Here is a 20,958-nt window from a genome sequence, read left to right on the forward strand (position 1 = left end):
AGTAAGTGCGATTGCATTTTTCGCGTACTATACACCATGGGTATTTTTTGGCTCCATAGAATGTCCTGGCATGTTGTTGTCCTGTGTTCTTTTATATTCTTACATGTAAAGTATTCACAAGGTGAGAGACACTCGTTCGTGTTTTACTTTCAAAAGTGGCGTCAAAATAAGCTTAACTCTGTTTCTTTGCAGGCCAACAGAAACTGCGCGTCTTTACAGCCACAGATTTTATGCTTTTTGAAAGCAGCGACCTCCTTTATTTTGAGATTTTGAGACCCAAAAATATTAGCTATGTCTACAAAGTTAGCCCTGCGAAAGACTTTGGCGGTAAATTTGTAAGTATTTGTCGTAGAAATCATTCGTTTGTAAAGTTTTTAATGTGCGACGTAAGCTAGTTCGTCCTAGCTCTGCATGAATTGTGTTTTGCTTTCACCTGTTACTGCTGTGTAAACCTGTGTTTACAGTGGTGAAAAGTTTAAAAAAATCCTTTGTTGCTTTATTTATAAACTAAAATAAAATCCTCTCCAAATTTATAGCCTCATACCAGGTATAAATAAGCTCATATATACTTACTTCCGGTCAAATTTTACCGAATTGTTTGTAATTATAATGAGATCAGCGTATTAAAATTAAATTTAAATAAGCCTAAATTGGAAATGCCACAGGGAAAATAGACCAAACAGTTAGTTAAACATTTCCATAAGCTGAATATTTTTCTTGGAACATCTTATGTATTTTTTTCACTGACATACAGCCTATTTACTGAACATCACTGCATGAGAATTGAATTGATTTAGTTGTTAGAATGACGTGTCGTTAACAGGTAAGGGCTCAAATTTAATTCATCATAGGTAATCAGACGATTTTGAGCACTAAAATTCCCTGTGGCTTTTCAATGCTTTCAAGAGTTTACCAAGGCTCTGTCAGTGCTTGCCTTGTTCATTACCTAGCTATTCTTATATTCAGTGGTTCCAAAGTTATAATTATAAAATTTTATTAATTAAAAGAGTGTATAAACTGCCCAAGTCATAATACAGGGCATGCACAAGTGTTTATTTTTGTCAAATAATCTCTCATCATAATAATAAAAAACAAAACAAAACAAAACAGTGGAACTGGTTTGCTTGCAAAAGGACAAATTTGGTCCAGATCACGGACAATAGGCCATTTTCGAAATGCTTTGAACCTCATTATGAAAGCAAGGCTAAGTGCAAAGTTTTTAATTAATAAAAATTAGTTTTCATTCATATGCAAACAAAACTAATTTTCATTTGAAAAGCTTTGCACTTAGTGCTGCTTTCACATACCATGTGAAGTTCTCTGACTCTAATTATTTTGCCACTGCAGTTTTCTGGTCATTTTTGGTCGGATCAATTTCATTCTGGGAAAGAAGAAATCTCAAACTGCCCACTAGTGCAACTTGGGTGTAATAAAAATCTGTTTGCTTTTTATCAAAGGACTTCAGATTGGGCACTGTAAATCTGGTTGCTACTGACCCTCCAGATGCCTGTCATTCTGTTAACAATGGTCAGGCTTTATGGAAATCAATAGCTTTGGTTGAAAGAGGGTGAGTGAATATGGATGTTGCACTTTATTAGATTATTAAGGACCAGGTGGTGGTATGGCCTGGAGGCTAGAACACTTGTCGTAATCTGGAGGTCTTGTAGAGGGGAGCAGGGATGACACAGTTACAAGAGCACTTGCCTCCCACCAATGTGGCCAGGATTTCATTGACCCCATACGTGTGTTGAATTTGTTGTTGGTTCTCGTCCCTGCTGCGAGGGTTTTTCTCTGAGTACTCCAGTTTTCCTCCCTCCACAAAAACCAACATTTTCAAATTCCAATTCAACCTGGAAACAGCGGACAAACAGTCACTCTGTGGATGTGCCACTTACAATTCCAATTATTTATTTTATTTATCTGTTCTCTGACTACTTGGCGAATGAATAATTAGTTTCAGGATAGTCTGCTCATGTTCAATCTCTAGGTCACACTAATTGTAAATTAACATACTGTACTACTGTATAACCATCTCAGGTCAGCGTTCAACCAGTTGAGATTGTTAAAAATGTTCTGTTCTTCAACTGCATTTTAAATTTCTTCTTCTTCTTCTTTTGTTTCTTTCATGTAAGAGTAACATTTAGTCTTGCTATTTTTCACGCTTTAAATAGGCCACATGAGAACTGAGAAGTGACACTTTGTTTCAAACAATCCAACACAATTTGAAGCTAAAATAAAACTAATAATAATTGTTGATACAAGAATATAAGGACTTGCAGGAATTCATACAGAATATTTGTAGGTAGTATTTCAATGCGTTTTTAGTGACTATTCTCTCATGTCAGCACTCACATTAACACTGATGTAATATTCTAAACAAAGTTCAAATTTCAGTTGACTATGTATTTTGATGTGATGGCATGATTGAAGCTTGGCATTTCTATCAGCTGTTTCTCCTGAGCACCAACTAACCAAGTCGATAGCAAGCGAAAAAGCAAGCTATACAAGTTATAGTATAACCCAGTGACTCATTTGTTGAACTTAAGAAATTTGCTTAAAATGTCTTACATGTACATGTATGTCTAGCAAGCTTGTTCAGCAATTTCCCTTGCATATGGTCCTAAGGAAGTCTATCAAAGATCACTGTAGAGAAGCCAATCAGGTTGCAACCACAGATAGTAAATGCCCCTCCAGCCCCCCATCATGTAGAATTATAAATCCACACCAATCCAATAACACATGATTAACACACAGAAGGAAATAATTTATATACAAGTTATTATTAAAGAAATGAACATAATAATTTAAGTTGACATTCATACGTGGACCATTTTGCTTTTCCTCTAGGGGCTGCTCTTTTGTTTCAAAAGTGAAGACAGTTGAAAGTCATGGAGCTATTGCTGTATTTATATCGGATAACCAACCTGACAATGGAGAACATTTAGTGGACATGGTACATGATGGCACAGATAGAGATGTACACATTCCTGCGGGATTCATGTTGGGATCCGATGGGTGAGTTGTCTGTGTGTGTGCATGTACATGTATAATTTCTACTCTGTAGTTTTCTAATGATCAGCCATGTGTTGGCTGTGGCAATCCAAAGCCATATAGACTAAAGATTAGGGAGTGCATCTGATGATCTCGATCCCAGCCTCTTTCTCCTTTACCACACGTCAGCGTGCGCGATAATTGCTAGGCGATGTAGCAGCTCTCATAAAGTCTCATGTGATTGGCTTGTAACCCTTCTAGAAAACAGTTATTAACAAACAAAAGAACAATACCCCCAACCCTAAAAGCAATGGCAGCTGCTACTTGTAATAATTATTATTACAATCTTACAAGAGCTGCTACACTACTGAAAATTGTCTCCTGCACACGAATTCTCCTCGTGGAACTGGTCGGCGTCGATTTGGGATCCAGTTGTTCCATAATTATTAAAAAAATATAAATAAATAAATAAATAAATAAATAAATAAATAAATAAATGAATAAATTTGCGTGCGTGGTTGCACACCTTGCTTGCTTTACTATCCCGGATTATACACTTAACTAGTCTCATGAGATGGCTGTCTTCCCCTGGTTTACTTGTGTGAAATCTATACTAAAAATAGCATTCAACTGATACTTTCAGGTATCACATTAAACGTGGAATTCAGGAAGCAGGAATGGAAGGAGCAGTTATATCCATACCTCTGAATGTCACCACCACTCCACATCTGTACACCAGACAGCCTCCATGGTCATCCTGGTGACGAACTCTACAGTTTATTTTAAAGGGGAAGTGTCGCAAAGATTTTGAACTTTTGGGGTGGGTGAAAATGGCGCTTCAATACCATCACATAGTTACAAAATAATAGGCCATTTTCGAGTTGCTGTGAACCTCACTTTGAAAGCGAGGCTAAGTGCAAAACTTTTCATATGAAAATTAGTTTTGTTTACATGTGAATGAAAACTAATTTTCATAACAAAAACTTTGCACTTAGCCTCCCTTTCATAATGCGGCTTCAAAGCAACTCGTACATGGTCTATTCTATAACGCCGAGAGAGAGAAGTCAATCGAAGTTTTGGAAGCTAATAGCCTGTGAACAGCCTCCCAACTGGAGTATAGGGCAAAAAGAAAGGTGGATTTTTGTCTTCGCCCTATACCCCACTTGGGAGCCTGTCCACAGGCTAGAAGCTGAAGACCAAATTACGATCTGTTCTTGCGTATTTTGGAAACGAAAAGTGCAGGAACTTGAAGAAAGTTAGCCTAACATTTTTCAAGTTGTTATCGATTCCAACTCAGTATATATAGAGTGGGTTTCAATTGAGTGTCGAAAGTAATTACGCGTTTGGTCTGGTTTTGCATTATTATGTTACGTGATTGGTTAACAAAACTCGCGCCACTTTCTCAACCAATGGGAATCGAAACCAAAACCAATCGTGTTCTCGCCGCAAAAGTTTTCCCGCGCTTGACGCCGGTAACACGTATTTGCTTCGAATTCTGATTGGCTCGTTGTGTTGTTTATATCTGCTGCGATTGCCCAGAGTAATTACCTTGGTTTTGGTTTTACGACAGTCAGTTGGAAACTGCTCTATGTCCAAGACAATCGTTGACAGTTCTAGTACATTGGAGTGGCAATTAATAACAAAACTCAACCATTATTTTTAGGTTTGGTTATTGAATAGAAAAACATTTTGTGGGGTTTTCAAATGACACCAAATCCTCGTGACACTTTCCCTTTAAACTCAGTTATCTTCAACAGATTGTTTTATACAGATGCAAATGACTGGATCCGCTTTCCCGACCTTTCACCATGTAGTGTTTTTGAAAAAAAAAAAAAAAAAAAAAAAAAAAAAAAGCGCCGGAGACACTTTGTTTCGGTGTAAGGTTGTGACTTTGAAAGTCGCAAAGCAAAGAACTTAAGGTTAAAACGACAAAGTTTTTAATCATTTTTCAGAAGTACATGATGTACTAGCATATAATGTATTGTCCGGAAATTTTAATAGAATATTTTAAAGAACCTTTACACCGAATATTTATAGCTGGGGTACAAAGAATTTACGTGGGTTTACCATGCATACTCGTGCGCTTTCGTACGTACGAGGGACCAACGAAAAAATACGGAGTATTTTGCACTCTATTTGGACGAGGGAAAGTTGCGAAACTTTTGCTCTTCCATTTAATCACGCAAAAACCCTTGATAGAAGCTTGCAAAGCTTGCTTTGTAGCCTAAAGGAAGTTTTAGGAGACGTTTCGTGTTCTGTAGAACTCAGTTTATAGCGTTTTTCACAAGGGATTATTAGAATATATATATTTAATATATAATTTGTCTCGAAGACTTTGAATACAAATCAATTTTGCATATTTAGAAGGGTGCATTAAGGTAAATTTCCTCAGCCAGGCTCAAGTTTTGTATACAACCATTTTTATGAATGTTAAGCAATTTTCTCCATCAAGATTATACGGTTATAGCTTAAACCAAGCTTTTAAAAAGAAGCAGACGAGCGAACGAACGAACATTAAGCAAGCAAGCAGAGAGACAAAAACTTCAAAACTTTCGTAGATCTCGATTCATAGCGTTTTTCACTCTCTGACGATTATAAGAATATTTAACAATTATTCCATGAGCGCGCGTTGGATATGAGATGATAGATAGCCAACGAGGCGCGTAGCGCCGAGTTGGCTACTACCATCTCATATCCAACAAGCGCGAGTGGAATAATTGTTTTATTAAAAGCAATCAAGTAATATTGGTAGGCCTTGCTAATTTCCTTTTCAAGAGAAACCAGAAAACAATTTATGGTCGCTACTTCTCGGGCATGGTATAATGGCTCATATACCATGGCCGCTAAGCCAACCAAAACTCTGGAATTGCATTATACAATGATCCAGTTTTTAATAAAATTAATTAATGCATAGTTTGTCTCCAAGTATTTTGAATACAAATCAATTGTGTAAAATTATCCGGCTCAGCCAGGCGTAAGCGTTGTATGCAACCATTTTTATGAATGATGTAAGCAATTTTGTTTATACAGACGGATGTAGCTTAAGCCAACAAACAAGCAATGTTTCAAGGAAACCGAAAACTTCAATCTGTGGTTCCAGTTTACCGACCTACTCTAGAACATTTTAGTGTTTAAAATGTTTACGGACCTCATATGCCATGTTGTGTGTTATCTCTGATAATTTAGGGCCCTCGTTTAAGTGGATCTGTGATGAAAGAAAAAAAACCCTGCGGATAAATCTGAAATTATGTCTGGACTGGATAAATTCCAGTATCTCAACTTTTCATCTGCTCTTCTTCGTCGTTATTGCGATAAAGGTGTGCACTTGGGTGGGGACCGATGCAATGGCCAAATGTGTTTTTCTTTGTTCAGTTCGCCGGAACCACAGATTTTTATTATTCTATCCAGTTTCAGGTATAATTAACTTTTAGATTTGCTTGTTTTCTTTGCTCGCAGCATCGTGCTATGACAAACTAATGTATTAACTGGCTGGATAAGTGTTTATTGGGAAGTCATTTATTTTGGTACACGCGGGAAATGATAATGCCAGTATTGTCTCAAATAAAGGGGAATTCGTTAAAAAGCTTGTGGCGTTGATTTATTATTTGTGATCAGATGCACATAATTTTATCGTAAAATGAATAAAAGTGTAGTTCGTTTTTCTCTTTATTATCCCAAACAAACGTATCGCTAACTGATCCCATCAGTTGGCACTATGAAGGACTCGTATCCTAACTCCCCACGAATCTTTCTGTAGCGAGGTTGATTTAAAAAACAAAAATAATAATAATAATGATGGACAGGTCCCGATGTGATGCAAAATCAAACCCAGCATATGGTTACTTTCCTGGACCGCCAATAGAAATCCAGTCTGCTCAGTCTGGTCTCAGTTTTATTAAAAGGGGGCTTCCCAGGAAAGACCAGGGCCCATATCGCGTAGCACCGTACTTTGCAATCTTGCAAGATCATAATCTGCAGAGAAAAAAATAAAGCACTGATGCTCAAGATCTTGCGAGACGTTAAGTCTTTGACAACGTAACGCAGTCTTAAAGCATGCATGATGCAGTTTTCAAATTGAGGTAGCCTATTGTAGCCTGCACCCTCAGTTTGTGTGGGAAAGTACTTTTTCAATAGCGGTTTGGTTGGTTTCGGTTCTAAATAATTTTGACATTTCGGGCTCTCTATTAAAACTGATCAGAATGAAATAAAAACGCTGAAAACGAAAACAATATAAACTCAGCTTTTTTAATTTCATTCCGATCTGAGAGGGCCAATGCAAGAAAGCCTCTTTCCCAGGGTCCTATCTCGACCTTGAGAGCTGGGTAGAATCGTGATTCGGATCCAGTTCTTCATCTTTCACACGAAAGGAATGCTGGGATAGTAGGAACTGCTCATGCCCAGTGAAACCGGGAGACGGCTCTAGACCCTCGATGCTTTCCAGTGGTGGAAATGCTCACTAAATTTGCTTAAATTTTCGTTCTTTTCTGGCCCTAATCATTACTTAGAGAGAGGAAGAAAGGGCTGTCCAATGTTCTTTGCTGCTGTGGAAAAAATTTGCGTTTTCAGGCCATCCCATCAGCGCAAATTCCACTCGACAGACGGAGTATATCGGGGAAGTTGCTATGTCTCGGCATGAGGGTAAGCTAAAGAGTTTATTTTCCGTTTAACAATTGTGGCCTCCACTTCGCAATACACTCAGTCTTTGTCTTCTTGATATTATGTTAAAGCTGTAGTATCCTCAGCGTTATTACTATAGCCGTAGGTGGTAAGGTGATACGTTTGTTTTGCCTGAGTTTTGTTTTTAGTTTCGAGATGGGTTACACTTCAAGTGCACGGAGAAAAGGTTGCTTCCGTAATGTTTGACTTTAATCTTTCTTTATTGCCGAAAGTGGACGAATTTATCGCTCTCTCGGATTTTAGATATTGTGCTATCTGTATCGATGAAGGATCCCGAACAATCTATCGATCCCGTCTGTTTTGTTTTGGACCGTTTTGGGCGTGAGTGAGGGCATGAACTGGATAAACCAGCTTGCATTTTCTTTGGCAGTAGTCTCTTCACGAGTTTTCATCGCTGTTGAGATCTGCACACAGCTATCAACTTCTCCTTTAAATTATACATACATTCCCTTAAGTTGAGGATATGGCGAGTATTATTACCAAGTTGTCTTAATTAATCAATACTGGAGTTGTATGGTTATCCTGCCCCAGGCACTACAGTTGCATAACAGTTGCATGTCTTAGTTAGATACATGTAACTTCTAGTCAGCTTGTTCTCACTTAACAGGCGTACTGTTCATGTCTACACTGTTGTTATTTTTTCCCATTCCCTACACGTTTTTTGTACCAACTTGATGATAAAAAAATAAGGAAGTAAGTTGGCTGCTTCATTAACCAATTATTGATAATCATTTTTAATTGGGTTACCTGAACTTTGGGTGAACCTTAGCATATAAATGCAAGGTGTTTTTTCATGCACAAGGTGTCCCAAACCACTGACGGTATCTCGTTTCGGCTAAACAGACAATTTGCATGCAATGATGCGAGCAAAACAAAGCCAGGTCTTCGTCCTTATATTCTCACTACTGTGCACTGGACATCATCCCATGTTAAGTTGCTTCCATCTTTATGTTTTTCAGCCATACACGTTTTAATTGTAAACATGATCGACAGAGTATCCTACATATACATGTAACTATGTTATCTGGTTTAAAAAATACAAAATGGTGATTCTTTAGGTATCGAGACGTACCTTAACAAGTTCACTCCTGGTGGGACTTTCTGACTATAAAATCACAAAATGTCACAAAATAGCTGGGAAGTAATGTTCTAACTAATTTTGACAGCCTTTTAGGCTTAAAAATCATTGGTTTCTCTTTATTTTAATTCTGTTCTCTATATACATATATTATAGTTTGATTTGTATTTTGTTTGAAAAATTTTAAACCAGTTTGATTTCGCTTTCCATTGTTCCAGATTATGGTGATGAATCTAAGACAAACTTTGAAAATTTAAAATTAAACTAGTTGGGCATTTTTTAAACCATGGTTGAATTTAACCAATGTATGTACAGTACAAAATTACTCTTAAAATAGTACTACATGTATCATTAATTTTGACATGCCATTAAACTGTGCCATCCAAATGTTGTAAACAATTACAGTGCATAGTTATGATAATAGCTTCGCGTTTTTTGGAACATTATTTAAGAACATATTTCTTGCTTCTCTTCGTTGGTATCAATGGTTTTCAAGATTTTATGGTACCAGGGGGGTTTTGAATTCAATTTTACATTCCCAAGTATGGCTGGGTGCTAATTGAAGTTAAACTCATCACCAATAGATGAGTGTGGGGAAGGTGCCTGAAAGGACTGTGGGAGCCGCAAGTGACTGCGGAAGGTAACCATAACAACCTTGTGAGCGGCAACCACCAGGCAAAGTGACACTTAATTTCTCAGTTGGAAAAATTAAATACATGTACTTATCAATACTCACCTGGAGTGAGGGGAGAGATGGGAGCAAAAATGATTGTATAAGAAGACCAATGCTAGTAAAATGGCTTGACCTCAACAGGAGAGCTATAAATTTACTGAGGTCCTGTTAAAGCTCTGAGAGCACCCTGCATAATTTAGTGAATGAGACCCCTGGCCTGCATTGTCTTGAGTTTAACTTTGCCTAAACCACACTTAGCCCCATAAATATGGTATTTGGTATACTGCATTACAGCTTTACTTTCGAGTCACACTTTAGTAAGGGAGTCCTGTTTTTCAGTCAAATGTATTTCATGTACAGTACATACATGTAACTAACAAAAATGCCAGGGTTGTCAAAAGTAGCTGGCTGTTGGCTAAAATCGACTGCTACTTCATTATTGTGGCCGGCTACTCTGCTGGGCTGTTGTTTGGAAGAGTTGACATTTTTCTGCAAAATCCACACACATTATCCAAAAACAAGCCAGTACTTGTGCAACAGTCATAAAATGCAATAAAAATTGATAAAAATTTTGTTCACAAAAACCAAATAAAGCCGTACTATCTGTAATAGACAGCAGTGTCTGGGGAAGGTGCATTATATACGTATAATTATGTATATGTAATAATAATAATAATAATAATAATAATAATAATAATAATAATAATAATAATAATAATAATTAATAATAATAATAATAATAATAATAATAATAATAATAATGGTTTATTAACAGATCCACTGGGTGGCTCTTCCCTGTTAAATTACAATAATTACAATTACAAAATAAATCAAATTAAATTAAATTAAGTTATTTACAAATTATACAGCAGGAACAGGATTCAACTATCCATAATAGCTGCCAAACAACAGCATAAAGTTAATTTAACAAAGAAAAGAAAGAGATTGTCAGAGTTAGATATGGCTGCAATAGTGACTGTTATAACTCTGCTGTAAATGAGCATGCATCGGGGTTTGGCTTTAACCCTCTGCTTTTCTTATTTGTATTACTGTATTTTTGTGTTGCGATTGTGCGTGATAAGAGATTTTGCCTATGATACTTGACCTTTCATTGCATACAGTGTAAGCCGCTTGTGTGGTGATCAAATGGCGGATGCAATCTCTGTTGTTGTTCAGTGTTGGTATCTAAATATATAGCATGAAAATATGCCATCAGAGTTTTTGTTCCCTGTTCTAGTAAACGTTGTTTAATTTTCGGCCCAGAACAGTCACTCACCATACCTGCCATCAATCGACTGCGTTTGGACCAAGACGGCATGAATAAGAAGGCTACTCATGATCAGAGCCTATTGTTTCACTAGAGCTGCTGTATCTACTGTAGTAGATTTTTAGAGGAAAAGTTACCTGGAGAGGGCTGAAAATGGCATTTCAGAGCATTGAAATTTCAAAATTTTCTTCGGGAGCATGTCTCCAGACCTCACAAGAGGCAAGCACCCTCGATAAACTCAGCTGCCTACTTGGCATAAAAAGGCCACCTACTTCAAAACTTATTGACAACCATGAATCATTGCTGAAGCTTATTTTGGAGGAACAAAATGGCATTATGTAAAATCCCAGTTATTAGGCCCTGGGCTTTTTGTACATTCTCAAAATCAGTTTTGGGTGGGCTTATAGATGGCAGTGTTAGGGGTAGGGATAAACCGATATCAAGAAATGTTCTAGCCCTTAAGAGCAGATACCTAAGGTGTCTGCTCTTGCAGGCTAGAAATGTTCCAAATGAGCTGATAAAGGGCATGCATAGCGGCCAATACAACCACTCAAGATGCCTACAGGGTGACTCGACCCTCTTTAGACTGGCCTTTGTTTTGTCTTCTGGGCCCAGGGGGGGGGGATTCTGCCCCCCCCCCCCCCTAGTAACTTTGTAACTTTGCAGGCTGCTGTTTTTTGTCTTGCAACTTCTTTCTTTTGTAGACTATCACAATTTAAGACAACAGCCACACTGACATGACCAAAATTTTGTGGCTTAGTGGGGCACGGTTTTTCACCATTCACAAATACCATTTTTTGTTCACGTAAGATGATACCCTCAAAATAAAAGTTGTGCTTAAAATAAATTAATGTTCTATAACTTTCAGTGATTGTTGACCAGTATACAGTGTACATGTATATATGTACTACATTGTATTTGGTGGTGTGTTAGCTCTTGTGTCTGATAATGACTCATTTTTTTGTTGTAAAATGTTTTCTAAAAAATTTTAAACGTGAAGAGGATAAAAGCTATACATGTAAGTTAAAAAAGGTAGGTCATGCTGGTTGTTTAGGAGAAAATAACCATTTAGTAATTGGCTGAGTCTAGCTTCATGGAAAACCTGCGATGTTTTCAATGTGCAAGCACAAATGACACAAGAAATTATGCACAGTAAGAATGCACAATGTAAAACAATGTAATCACCTGAAGGTTTTTTTTTTTTTTTGGAACAACCTTTCAACTGAGATAATACTGATTGTAACCTTCTTCTTTTTTCTTTATAACAGGTGTTAGTTGTGACTCATGTAGCAAAGGAAATTTCCGTGGTAAACGATTCAAATGTTTAATTTGTTATGACTATGATCTGTGTGCAACATGTTATGAGAACGGTGCTACGACAACAAGACATACTGCTGATCACCCCATGCAGTGCATTCTCACCAGAAATGACTTCGGTAAGCTAGTATTTACATATATATACACAATATTTCCAAATTTTGCTGGCAATGTTCAGTTTTTCAGAAATGCTTATGAGCGTTGTTTGAGTGGCAGTGACATTTATTTCTGGAATGTGGACCTTACTGTTAGAGAGTTTAGTGGGGGGTGGGTGGGGAGTCGTAAACAAAACCCTGTGCACCGAGGGGTATATTACTGGGGTACATACATGTATTATTGATGAGGAGCTATGGATGAGGTCAAGTTGTCCAATCCAGTCCAGAACATACCCTTAAAAAGTCTCAGATTGACTCCTGTCATCACTAATTTACCCAAGGAATAAAATAAGTTTTGAAATAAGTGAAAAAAAGAACTTTTTTTCTGGGACCCACTAAGACCTTTAAAAATATGTGCAGTAGGTGGATTGTGATTAGCTTATATTTTCTGAAGATAATAAATAATACTTATTTTGACATAACAAGGACACGTGTAAAGCCTTTTCTGGAGGAAAGGAGGAAAGTGGGTAACCATCCCCAAAATTGCAGGTTGCTTAAGGCAGTATGGGAAGGCAAATAGGCCTCTTGCCCTCAGAAGTCACATAAACTGTGAATTCTAAATTGTAAACTGGGCGAGAAGCAGTCTGGCAAACTATCCAGCTACATAGTGTTGTGAATTATCCCTGAAAAGCCCCGAGCTGAGTGGATAATAAGATTTATTTTGGTATTTGAACCCATGCCAGCTGTACATTGAAATAGTGATGATGCTAGAAACAGAAACAGCATATAAAAATAATTATTAGACATACCAAAATAACGTGAAAGGAAAATCGCCAAAGGGAAAGATTTTATGGCAGTTGGAATTTTCAACAAGTTACATATATTAGGATTTGTATGGCTGCTGTGTCGGAGAACCATTGTGGCAGGCTAGAAATCCAACTTCATGTTATTTTGCTAAATATCTGTCAATGATGCTCAAAATCTTTTGTAAGCAAACCTAGCACATTTCAAACATTTCTTTGAATTATTTGTTTGCAAAAGTTGATTTTGAAAAGATGTTATTGTACATTAAAAATTAGCTATTCTGGTCACATGACCTGATAGAAAGTTAGCAATATTTCTACATCAATGCAATTTTCAAAGTCATTTTCAGATGTTAAAACATGTACACTGTAATCTCTTAATGCATGTGGCCTACACATGTATTAAAGAAAGAAAAGGTGGAGGTGAGCTTTGATTACTGATATTGTTTTTTTTTTTTTTTAATGGTAGAACTTTATTATGGAGGTGAAGCATTTACAGCAGATCAGCCTCAGTCCTTTACTTGTCCCTATTGTGGAAAAATGGGTTTTACAGAATCAGCACTTCAAGAGCATGTGGCATCAGAACACAGTGATGCTTCTATTGAAGTGGTAAGTTCTCCAGCAGCGGCAATGGTGTATTATTGACTTTCTTTAGAGAGGTTGTTACATAACTACATCCAGAACGTGACTGTGGCATGCTGGCTTATGGAATATCCCCATGCTGATAAAAGCCTGGTTAACTACAAAGACTGGAAAAACAAGTTCCAAGTAACTAAAGGTTTAACTGCACCTTGTAGGTTACAGCCAAAGTCTGCAGAAAGGCAATTCAGTCAGTTTGGGGTCTCAGATCTTCTGAGCAGTTTTAGAGTACCATTCTTTGACAGTGGTCATACATGTAAATTTGATGGTCAAATTCCCCAGGGTTATCACAGTTTGTTTGAAGGACTTTTCAGGGGGAGCTTTCACTATACCATTGAAGGTGATAATGAAAACTGATTCAGTCCCAGAGATACAATGTGGGGGTGTAAACAAAGTTAAAACAGCCATGGGCTTTCAGTATAGCCAGGAGGATATTTGCATCTGGCATTTTGTTTTTTTTTTTGGGTGGTTGGGGGCTGGGGGAAGGGAGTTATTTTTGCGGGGGCCTACCTGCAAAATTTATGGTATAATAATTATACTGGGATAATAAAAACTACTGGCCCAGTTGTTCAAAGGCCGGATAACTTTATCCAGTGGATAAGTCACAATCGGACAGTTTCAATCTGTGCAAAGATTTCAGTATTTCATTGTGTACAAGCAAATATGCACACTCTAACCACAGTCTAGTTTAGGAATGAATGAAAACCTTGGACAACGTTTAACGTGAAGTATATTTTAGACCCCGAATAGTGCCTTATCCAGCAAATAAAGTTATCCGGCCTTTGAACAACTTGGGCCTGGTAATTAGAGATTAGGGGAATGCATTCGACGGCACATACAACTAACAATTGCTTGGATGTAAAGGATAAGCATGCATGCTTGATAAAAGCTACAAGTGGCTTTGGTTGGTTCCTCTGATAATAGTGTTGTGCGCTGGTACTTAGAGCTGGAGATACATACACTAGGGGTAAGCCCGAGGAGGGGGGGGGGGGGTGGGGGGCTCCCATATAAAAGTGACCGAGGTGATCATCATACCTTTTAGGGGTTAACATTTGTCGTTTGGTACTCCTTAGGGTGCTAAAATCTAAAATGACTTCTGTCAGAGGTATTGTGGTACCTTTTAGGGTATATGAGAGGAAGTAAATCTTTATGAGTGGAAGGCATTCAAAGAAGTAGTCTTCATTGCTATTAAAAATATTGTCAAGTGTTTTAGGGTTGGTACAATGTACCTCTTAGGGGTAAAATTACACGCCCACAAAACAGAATTCTGGTACCTACGGGTCCTTTTCAAAATTTCCAACAATCACCCCGTCAGTTTTATATGGGAGTCGCCCGGGGGATGTAAGCTGAACTCTTTGTGATGCTACCAGTGGGCAGTGTGCAAGCTCAGATGACTTAGTGCTTTCCCCTCAGATGATCAGTGAACTTGGCTTTTCCTCCTCATCTCAGCTGACTTTGGCATCCTACCACTGCAGTCCATAAGATTTTGTAGTGTGTTAAATGTGAGATAACAAACCTACCTTTGAATGTTTTTAGAATATTGTTACATCATAGGTTTGATGTTAAAAAGTAGCTTTTGGTTTAGTAGACTTGAGTGTGAAACTTTTCTTATTTCATTTGTAATACAGTCGACTCCTGATAACTCGAACCCTCGCTAACTCGAACCTTGCACTACCTCAAACCAATTTTCCTTTCCTTTCAGGTCATTTTCTATATAATTTTGCCCTCGACAACTTGAACTCCCAATAACTCGAACCTTTTTCAATTTCCCTTGAAGGTTTGAGTTATCGGGAGTCGACTATACTTGATATTAGTATTGTAGTATTTTTAATACAAATTGTTATTTTCTTACAGTGCCCTATTGAAAACCACTTTGCGTGATATGGGCCATCTGTATAAAGAACTCTCTTATTATTATTGTGACACTCTCTGTTTTTAATTTCACGCAGGTATGTCCAGTGTGTGCCGCCTTACCAGGTGGAGATCCTAATCACGTGACAGATGACTTCACTGCTCACTTGACGTTAGAGCACAGGGCACCTAGTAGAGATATTTTAATATCCTTTTCATTTAAATAACATTTTATAGTACACAAAAATGTTTATGTATAGGACCAACTACCAGAATCCTTCAGTTTTTTGTCTTCTCATGCTAATTAGAGCTATTGTTCTCTGCTCTCCACTGGGATTACAAAATTTGAATAGGAAAACAAAATGAATTCTGGTAGTTGTAGTCAAATGACGCCATCATGAAAATGGCCAATTGTTATACGGACATGTTCTGACAAGGGCATGTGTTAAGAAGAGAGAGTGAGATGAGAGTATGTACAGGAAATGAGAGGGGGGGGGGGGAGGGGAGCTTCACAAAACCATTCTAAATAAGTAAACTCAAACTAGCTTTTCTGCGCTTTTACTCAGAACACAAGCAACTAATACATTGCCATACTATAATACAAAAATAGATTTAGAATTGCGTTTTAGGGTAAACGGCAGAAATGACCACGTGACCATGTTTATCTTGCATTTGCCGCCTGCAGTTTTCAATTCCTCAGTAAAAACTGAGTAGTTTTGCATTAAAGCGTGAAAGGCTAGAATTGTTTTTCCCTATTTTCATCTGTGTATTTATCATTTCAAGAAAACATAAACGCGCCGTTTGTCGTAAAAGCAATTCTAAATCTCTTTAATACCTCAGTTCGGGACGTGTTTTCTAACATTTCAACCCCCATTTTAACTCTCACTACCTCATAGGGGAGGGGACAAGGGAATAAGTCAAGTAAGTCACCTCATGGGGGAAGAAGGGGGAAGTTTTATACCGTACTTTCGTCTCAGTAACACAACGATCAGACAACACAGTAAACGTAGTGAGAGAGTGTGGATGAGTCTCATAGTGATGGCACTCAAACTGATTTTTGTGATGTTTGTTTCAAAATTGAATGATTTTCTTAGTATTTTGTTTCTTTTTGTTTATATCACCCAGTGTACTTCTTAGTTTATAGTTACTGACCGGCAGCGAAAACGTGAACACTATGATGTGATTTTGACATGTCTGAAGTCGATTGTGTATTATAAACTACCAAATGGATAGGAGATGAAACTGCAAGAAAAGTAGTAAATAGAAAACTATAATCTTTGCTTGAAAAAAGGCAAGAATAGTCTCGTGACTAATCATTCGTTAACTTTATTGATGGTTTGTATGTGACGTCATGGAGGCCATGTTGGTGGACAGGAACAATAAGATTTTCTCCTCTGGGAGTTTAATTTCCATTTTTATGCAAACTATGTGAGCAAATTTTCTTTTGTTTTGTCCACCAACATGGCGGCAGTGCAAACCATCTATTTACAGTTTACACATTTTATCTGTTTAAGCTGCTGGGAATTTAAACTTTTGCTTTTAAAAAGGAAAGATGTTCAAAACTGCAAACGTGAGGTTGACTTCCGCGCTGTACCTTTCAAAACTGAAAAGGATCGAAATCCGCCAATCACAATCGGTACGATCGTAGACATGACCTTTTGAACCTGTTGAAGTCGTTAGTTTTTGTTTGAACTTCTGCCGGATTTTGAAACGCGCAGAACGTTTAAAACGAAAAAGCCAAAATTCCGCCGGCTTACACGTACAAGAAAAAACATCATAAACAAATAAATAAACTATGACGAGACGAAGTTATTCTTTGCTTGAAAACTGAAAGACAAGAACAGTTTTGTGACTAACCCTTCGTTCGCTTTTCTTGTGGTTTCGTCTTTTATCTGATTGGTAGCTACACAATTGACATGGCAAAATCGCATCAAAGTGTTCATAGTTTTCACAGCTGCACAGTAAAGCAAAGCTCAAAAAAGCCATCAAATAAACCTTTTCTTGTCAGTGGTTGACCAAGGCAGCTTAAGGTAAGAATGCCCAGGCTTGGCCTAGGTTAGTGTGTACGACAGAATTTTTTTATTTGCTTGATCAAATCTACATATTGTTCTCGTATGAAAATCGAAAAAAAATTCTTATCAATTTCTCCTCCCCACGTCTGAGGCGTATATAAGCGTCAAATTTTTCACTTCCGGTTTGTACAATATCGCGTAAGACGAGGGAATGTGGATAATAGGGCTAAAACGTCAATACAGGAACGCTTAGGCTCGCGTTTTCTCTATTGCTCAGTTGTTTCATTCTGAGTATTGTATTCAACAATTCCATTTCAGTATATTTTCGTCCACACAGTTTTCTTGTGCACACGATAAACAACTGAGGAATAGAGAAATTGCAAGACTGGCGTTCTTTTATTGACGTCACAGCTCTACACTCCCCAGTCTCCTGTCTTGCGCGGTATTGTACCCATCCGGAAGTGAAATTTGACACTTTTATACGCGTCAAGCTCGGGGAAGAAAAATTGAGAAGTTTTTTTTTTCCGATTCTCATACGAGAACAACATGAAGATTTGATGAAGCAAATAAAAACAATTCTGTCATTTAGACTTTATTGCGCCATTCAATAACATACGAACTCTGAACTTCAACCCCAGCTAACGACTTGCGTGTTTTACCGCCATCAATCATATTTACGGCGACAGCCGACTGATCACAAAAATACGGAATCTGACGAAGTGGATCGAAGTCCGCCAATCACAACGCACGAGCATGACCTTTTGACCCCCTATGGGCCAAACATTTTTGTTTTCGTAAGAGTTCCGCTGTAGTGATTGACGGCAGTAAAAAGCGTAACGGATAATTGAATTTTGAATTTCAAAGTTCGCATGTTATTAAAGGCGCAGTAAGCACTGTCATATACTTTTGTATGCCCGGATATTTCTGTTTTTTCTTTAACTGACTTACTACGACGAGCCCGGAGCCGCTCGACATGTAAGACGTTTATTTCATCCAGCAGGTGGTGGAAGTCGGCCCAGACCTCCAAGGCCACGGGCAACCAATATGCATTTTCCTGGACCCGGCGGCAGCGGTCTTGCCTCGTCTTCATCCTCGTCTTCCACGTCTGGCCGCGAGAGCATGGATCCTATAGCAGAACTTCTATCCCAGCTGTCGGGTGTGCGAAGAGTAACGCAGCAATCCCAGCCTCCCATGCAGTCGCAGCTTCAGTTGCTCCAGCAGCAGTTACAGCTTGAGAGACAGCAGGTACAGCACACTAGGGAACGGCTAGAGAGGCTACCAACAAGGCAGAAGATGGCAGCTGCAGCCGCTGCAGCTAGCAGCAGTGCTCCAACTACGTCGACAGTCAGCACTCAAGAAAGCAGCAGTTCGGCGTCTTCGTCTTTTCTTCTTGCTAGGTTGGTACCTGACGGGTTTTTCAGAATTGGAAGATTTAAGTTCTTGAATTCCTCTCTTTACAGCGATTTCCAATTGAGTATTGAAAGTGATTACGTGCTTGCCTTAGCTTTCTTTGATAGGTTCTGTGATTGGTTTGAGAACTCACGCCACCTCCTTTAAGACCAAAACCAATCGTGACTTCCTCGCCCGCCTTTTCCCGCGCTTGATTGACGTCATTTACTAACTGGTGTTATTGCTTCGAGTTCTGATTGGTTCATTGTGTTCTCTACGATTGTTGTGATTGGTTGGTGATTACGTTGTTTTTGGTTTTTGGTTTCAATTAAAATCCTCTAAGGAGCTGAAATACATACACTGTGTATTTCGTTATTGCTTAATCCTAATAAGGTGCTTACAAATAGTCGACATCCTTTTGAGAATACTCTGTGTTCACTTGATACAGATCCCATAAATAGTTGATGTTTGATGTCAAATGACACTCGTTGGATATATCAACGTTACGTTATTGCCTATTCGCTTTATTGAAAGTGACGAAGTCAAACTGATGGAATTCTTATAGACATAAATAACTCCAGATACATGTCTTCCACAACGTACACAGGTTCAAATAAGACAAGCTTGTTCTACACAAACACCTTCGTCAAGACAACGTCCATTGGTCCTTACTATTTGCTGTTCGTGCACGTAAGATAAGGAATCTTGCAGTGATTTTCACAGAGTCGTGTTTGCTTTCGTTCCGATTTGTCGCTAATTGTTGCCTTTCTTGCTGGTTAGAATCTTCATTGGCGTTGTTGCCTGCAGAGCAGGGCGTTATTATTTTGCTTTTTTTTTTTTTGCGTTCTTCAGGCGAGTGGAGGTAAGCGCGGGTCACGCTTCCCTCCCTTCGCGCATGACTCGCGCTCCACACTCGCCTCGCATTTGCCTGGCCGCTCGCCTGAAAAACAACAACAACAACAACAACAAAAAAACCTTAACAACAACGTCCTGTTCTGTAGGCTATTGGCGTTGTTTCGGAAAAGGAGCGTCCTGCACGTATCTCCAGCAACGACAAGTATCAATACAGTTTTTTTATATTTGAGTGTTATGTGGTCCTCTGCTTTTAAACGTTTCGTAAGTGAATGATGTCTCCTAATTGTTTCAATTACGATTTTGCTTTTAGGGCCAATGAACCAACTTTATCAGAAGCCGAGCAGGAGGCCCTCGAACGCGAGCGTGCAGACAGAAGCTTGTTTGTACAGGATCTTATTCTTTCCACACTCGGATCAGCAGCGTTCAGACGGAGACCTCGCCCACTCTCTTCGTCTACAGAGCCGTCGCAGGAATTTGCAAGCCTAAGCCTACAGGAGAGTACCGGAAATCGAAACGAAGCCGCAGACCAGGACTGTAACGTAATAGAACAGGACATAACTGTTCAAGATATGGAGTTATTATCAATAGAAACAGAAGAAGAAGAAGACAAAGATTCCTAGCGCAGGCAGGCGGGGATCGCTGCTTGGACGAATCAAATTTTACCCTCTGTGTAGGTACATGAATGGATTTTCAGTGACGTTGTAATGCCGCAGTTGAGTTGCCATCGTTTTAGACCGTTGTGAAGCCCCCAGTCCTGAGAGAGTGGCCGTGAGGTCGGACAGAAAAGTACAGCCTGTTGTCTTTTTAAGAAGAGACCAACCAACTTATAAGCGCGTTGGTCGCGCGTGTCAGTAAAGCATAGCAGCAATTTACCCTTGACGAAATGCCGCGCCACAGAAGGAATAACAGTAATTGCGCGCATTTTGTAGTTGAAGAGATAGTAGATAGGGTTGAAAATAAATTTTAATGACCGACGACTCAATGCAGCAATCTTGTATCTTTGGTCGAAAGATAGACTCCTGTGTTGTGGTCGTGATGCAACGCTTCTCCGCTCCCGCCAAAAATCCAAGAAATCCTGAAATCCAAGCAACTTCCCCTTTCCAGTGTGCCTTCTGTTTTAAAGAGCGAGGCAAGCCACATTCTTTGCTGGCAAATTGCCCGATCTTAGGGCGCTTCCCGTTTGTCAGATCTGGCCGGCCAGACCAGACGACGGTTCGCAAAAGGGAATGCGTAGATTTGAAGGCCTGGTTATATTCTAGTCGTTCAAATTTCTTCAGAATAGTCGGTACCATTTTCGGAATGTTCAAGTGT

General features: G+C 38.7%; 2 protein-coding genes across 3 annotated transcripts; both read left to right on the forward strand.

Annotated features, from left to right (window-relative positions):
* On the forward strand, window positions 1–6,577 carry LOC146472747 (protease-associated domain-containing protein 1-like). Its single transcript, XM_085119431.1, has 5 exons — window positions 1–121; window positions 193–335; window positions 1,458–1,567; window positions 2,848–3,015; window positions 3,635–6,577. The coding sequence occupies exons 1-5, from the start codon at window positions 37–39 to the stop codon at window positions 3,753–3,755; spliced, it is 627 nt and encodes a 208-aa protein (XP_084975557.1). The 5' UTR covers window positions 1–36; the 3' UTR covers window positions 3,756–6,577.
* An 817-nt stretch (window positions 6,578–7,394) lies between these two features.
* LOC146472748 (E3 ubiquitin-protein ligase KCMF1-like) lies at window positions 7,395–20,629 on the forward strand. 2 transcript variants are annotated; one of them, XM_085119432.1, is made up of 6 exons: window positions 7,395–7,629; window positions 11,955–12,122; window positions 13,371–13,510; window positions 15,490–15,597; window positions 18,352–18,800; window positions 19,958–20,629. In XM_085119432.1, the coding sequence occupies exons 1-6, from the start codon at window positions 7,614–7,616 to the stop codon at window positions 20,265–20,267; spliced, it is 1,191 nt and encodes a 396-aa protein (XP_084975558.1). In that variant the 5' UTR covers window positions 7,395–7,613; the 3' UTR covers window positions 20,268–20,629. The 2 variants fall into 2 exon arrangements, with proteins under 2 accessions (XP_084975558.1, XP_084975559.1); XM_085119433.1 differs by having other exon boundaries at window positions 18,355–18,800.
* The last annotated feature ends 329 nt before the right edge of the window (window positions 20,630–20,958 follow it).

Source organism: Pavona decussata, unplaced genomic scaffold, assembly GCF_977016875.1.
Source record: "Pavona decussata unplaced genomic scaffold, jaPavDecu1.1 SCAFFOLD_98, whole genome shotgun sequence".
NCBI lineage: Eukaryota > Metazoa > Cnidaria > Anthozoa > Scleractinia > Agariciidae > Pavona > Pavona decussata.

Coding starts and splice junctions, on each gene's coding strand:
- LOC146472747 (XM_085119431.1), top strand. CDS start 37: ATGGGTATTTTTTGGCTCCATAGAATGTCCTGGCATGTTGTTGTCCTG. Junction 122..192: donor ACATGTAAAGTATTCACAAG/GTGAGAGACACT, acceptor GTTTCTTTGCAG/GCCAACAGAAACTGCGCGTC. Junction 336..1,457: donor AAGACTTTGGCGGTAAATTT/GTAAGTATTTGT, acceptor TTTTTATCAAAG/GACTTCAGATTGGGCACTGT.
- LOC146472748 (XM_085119432.1), top strand. Junction 15,598..18,351: donor CACCTAGTAGAGATATTTTA/ATATCCTTTTCA, acceptor TAACTGACTTAC/TACGACGAGCCCGGAGCCGC. Junction 18,801..19,957: donor TCGTCTTTTCTTCTTGCTAG/GTTGGTACCTGA, acceptor TTTTGCTTTTAG/GGCCAATGAACCAACTTTAT.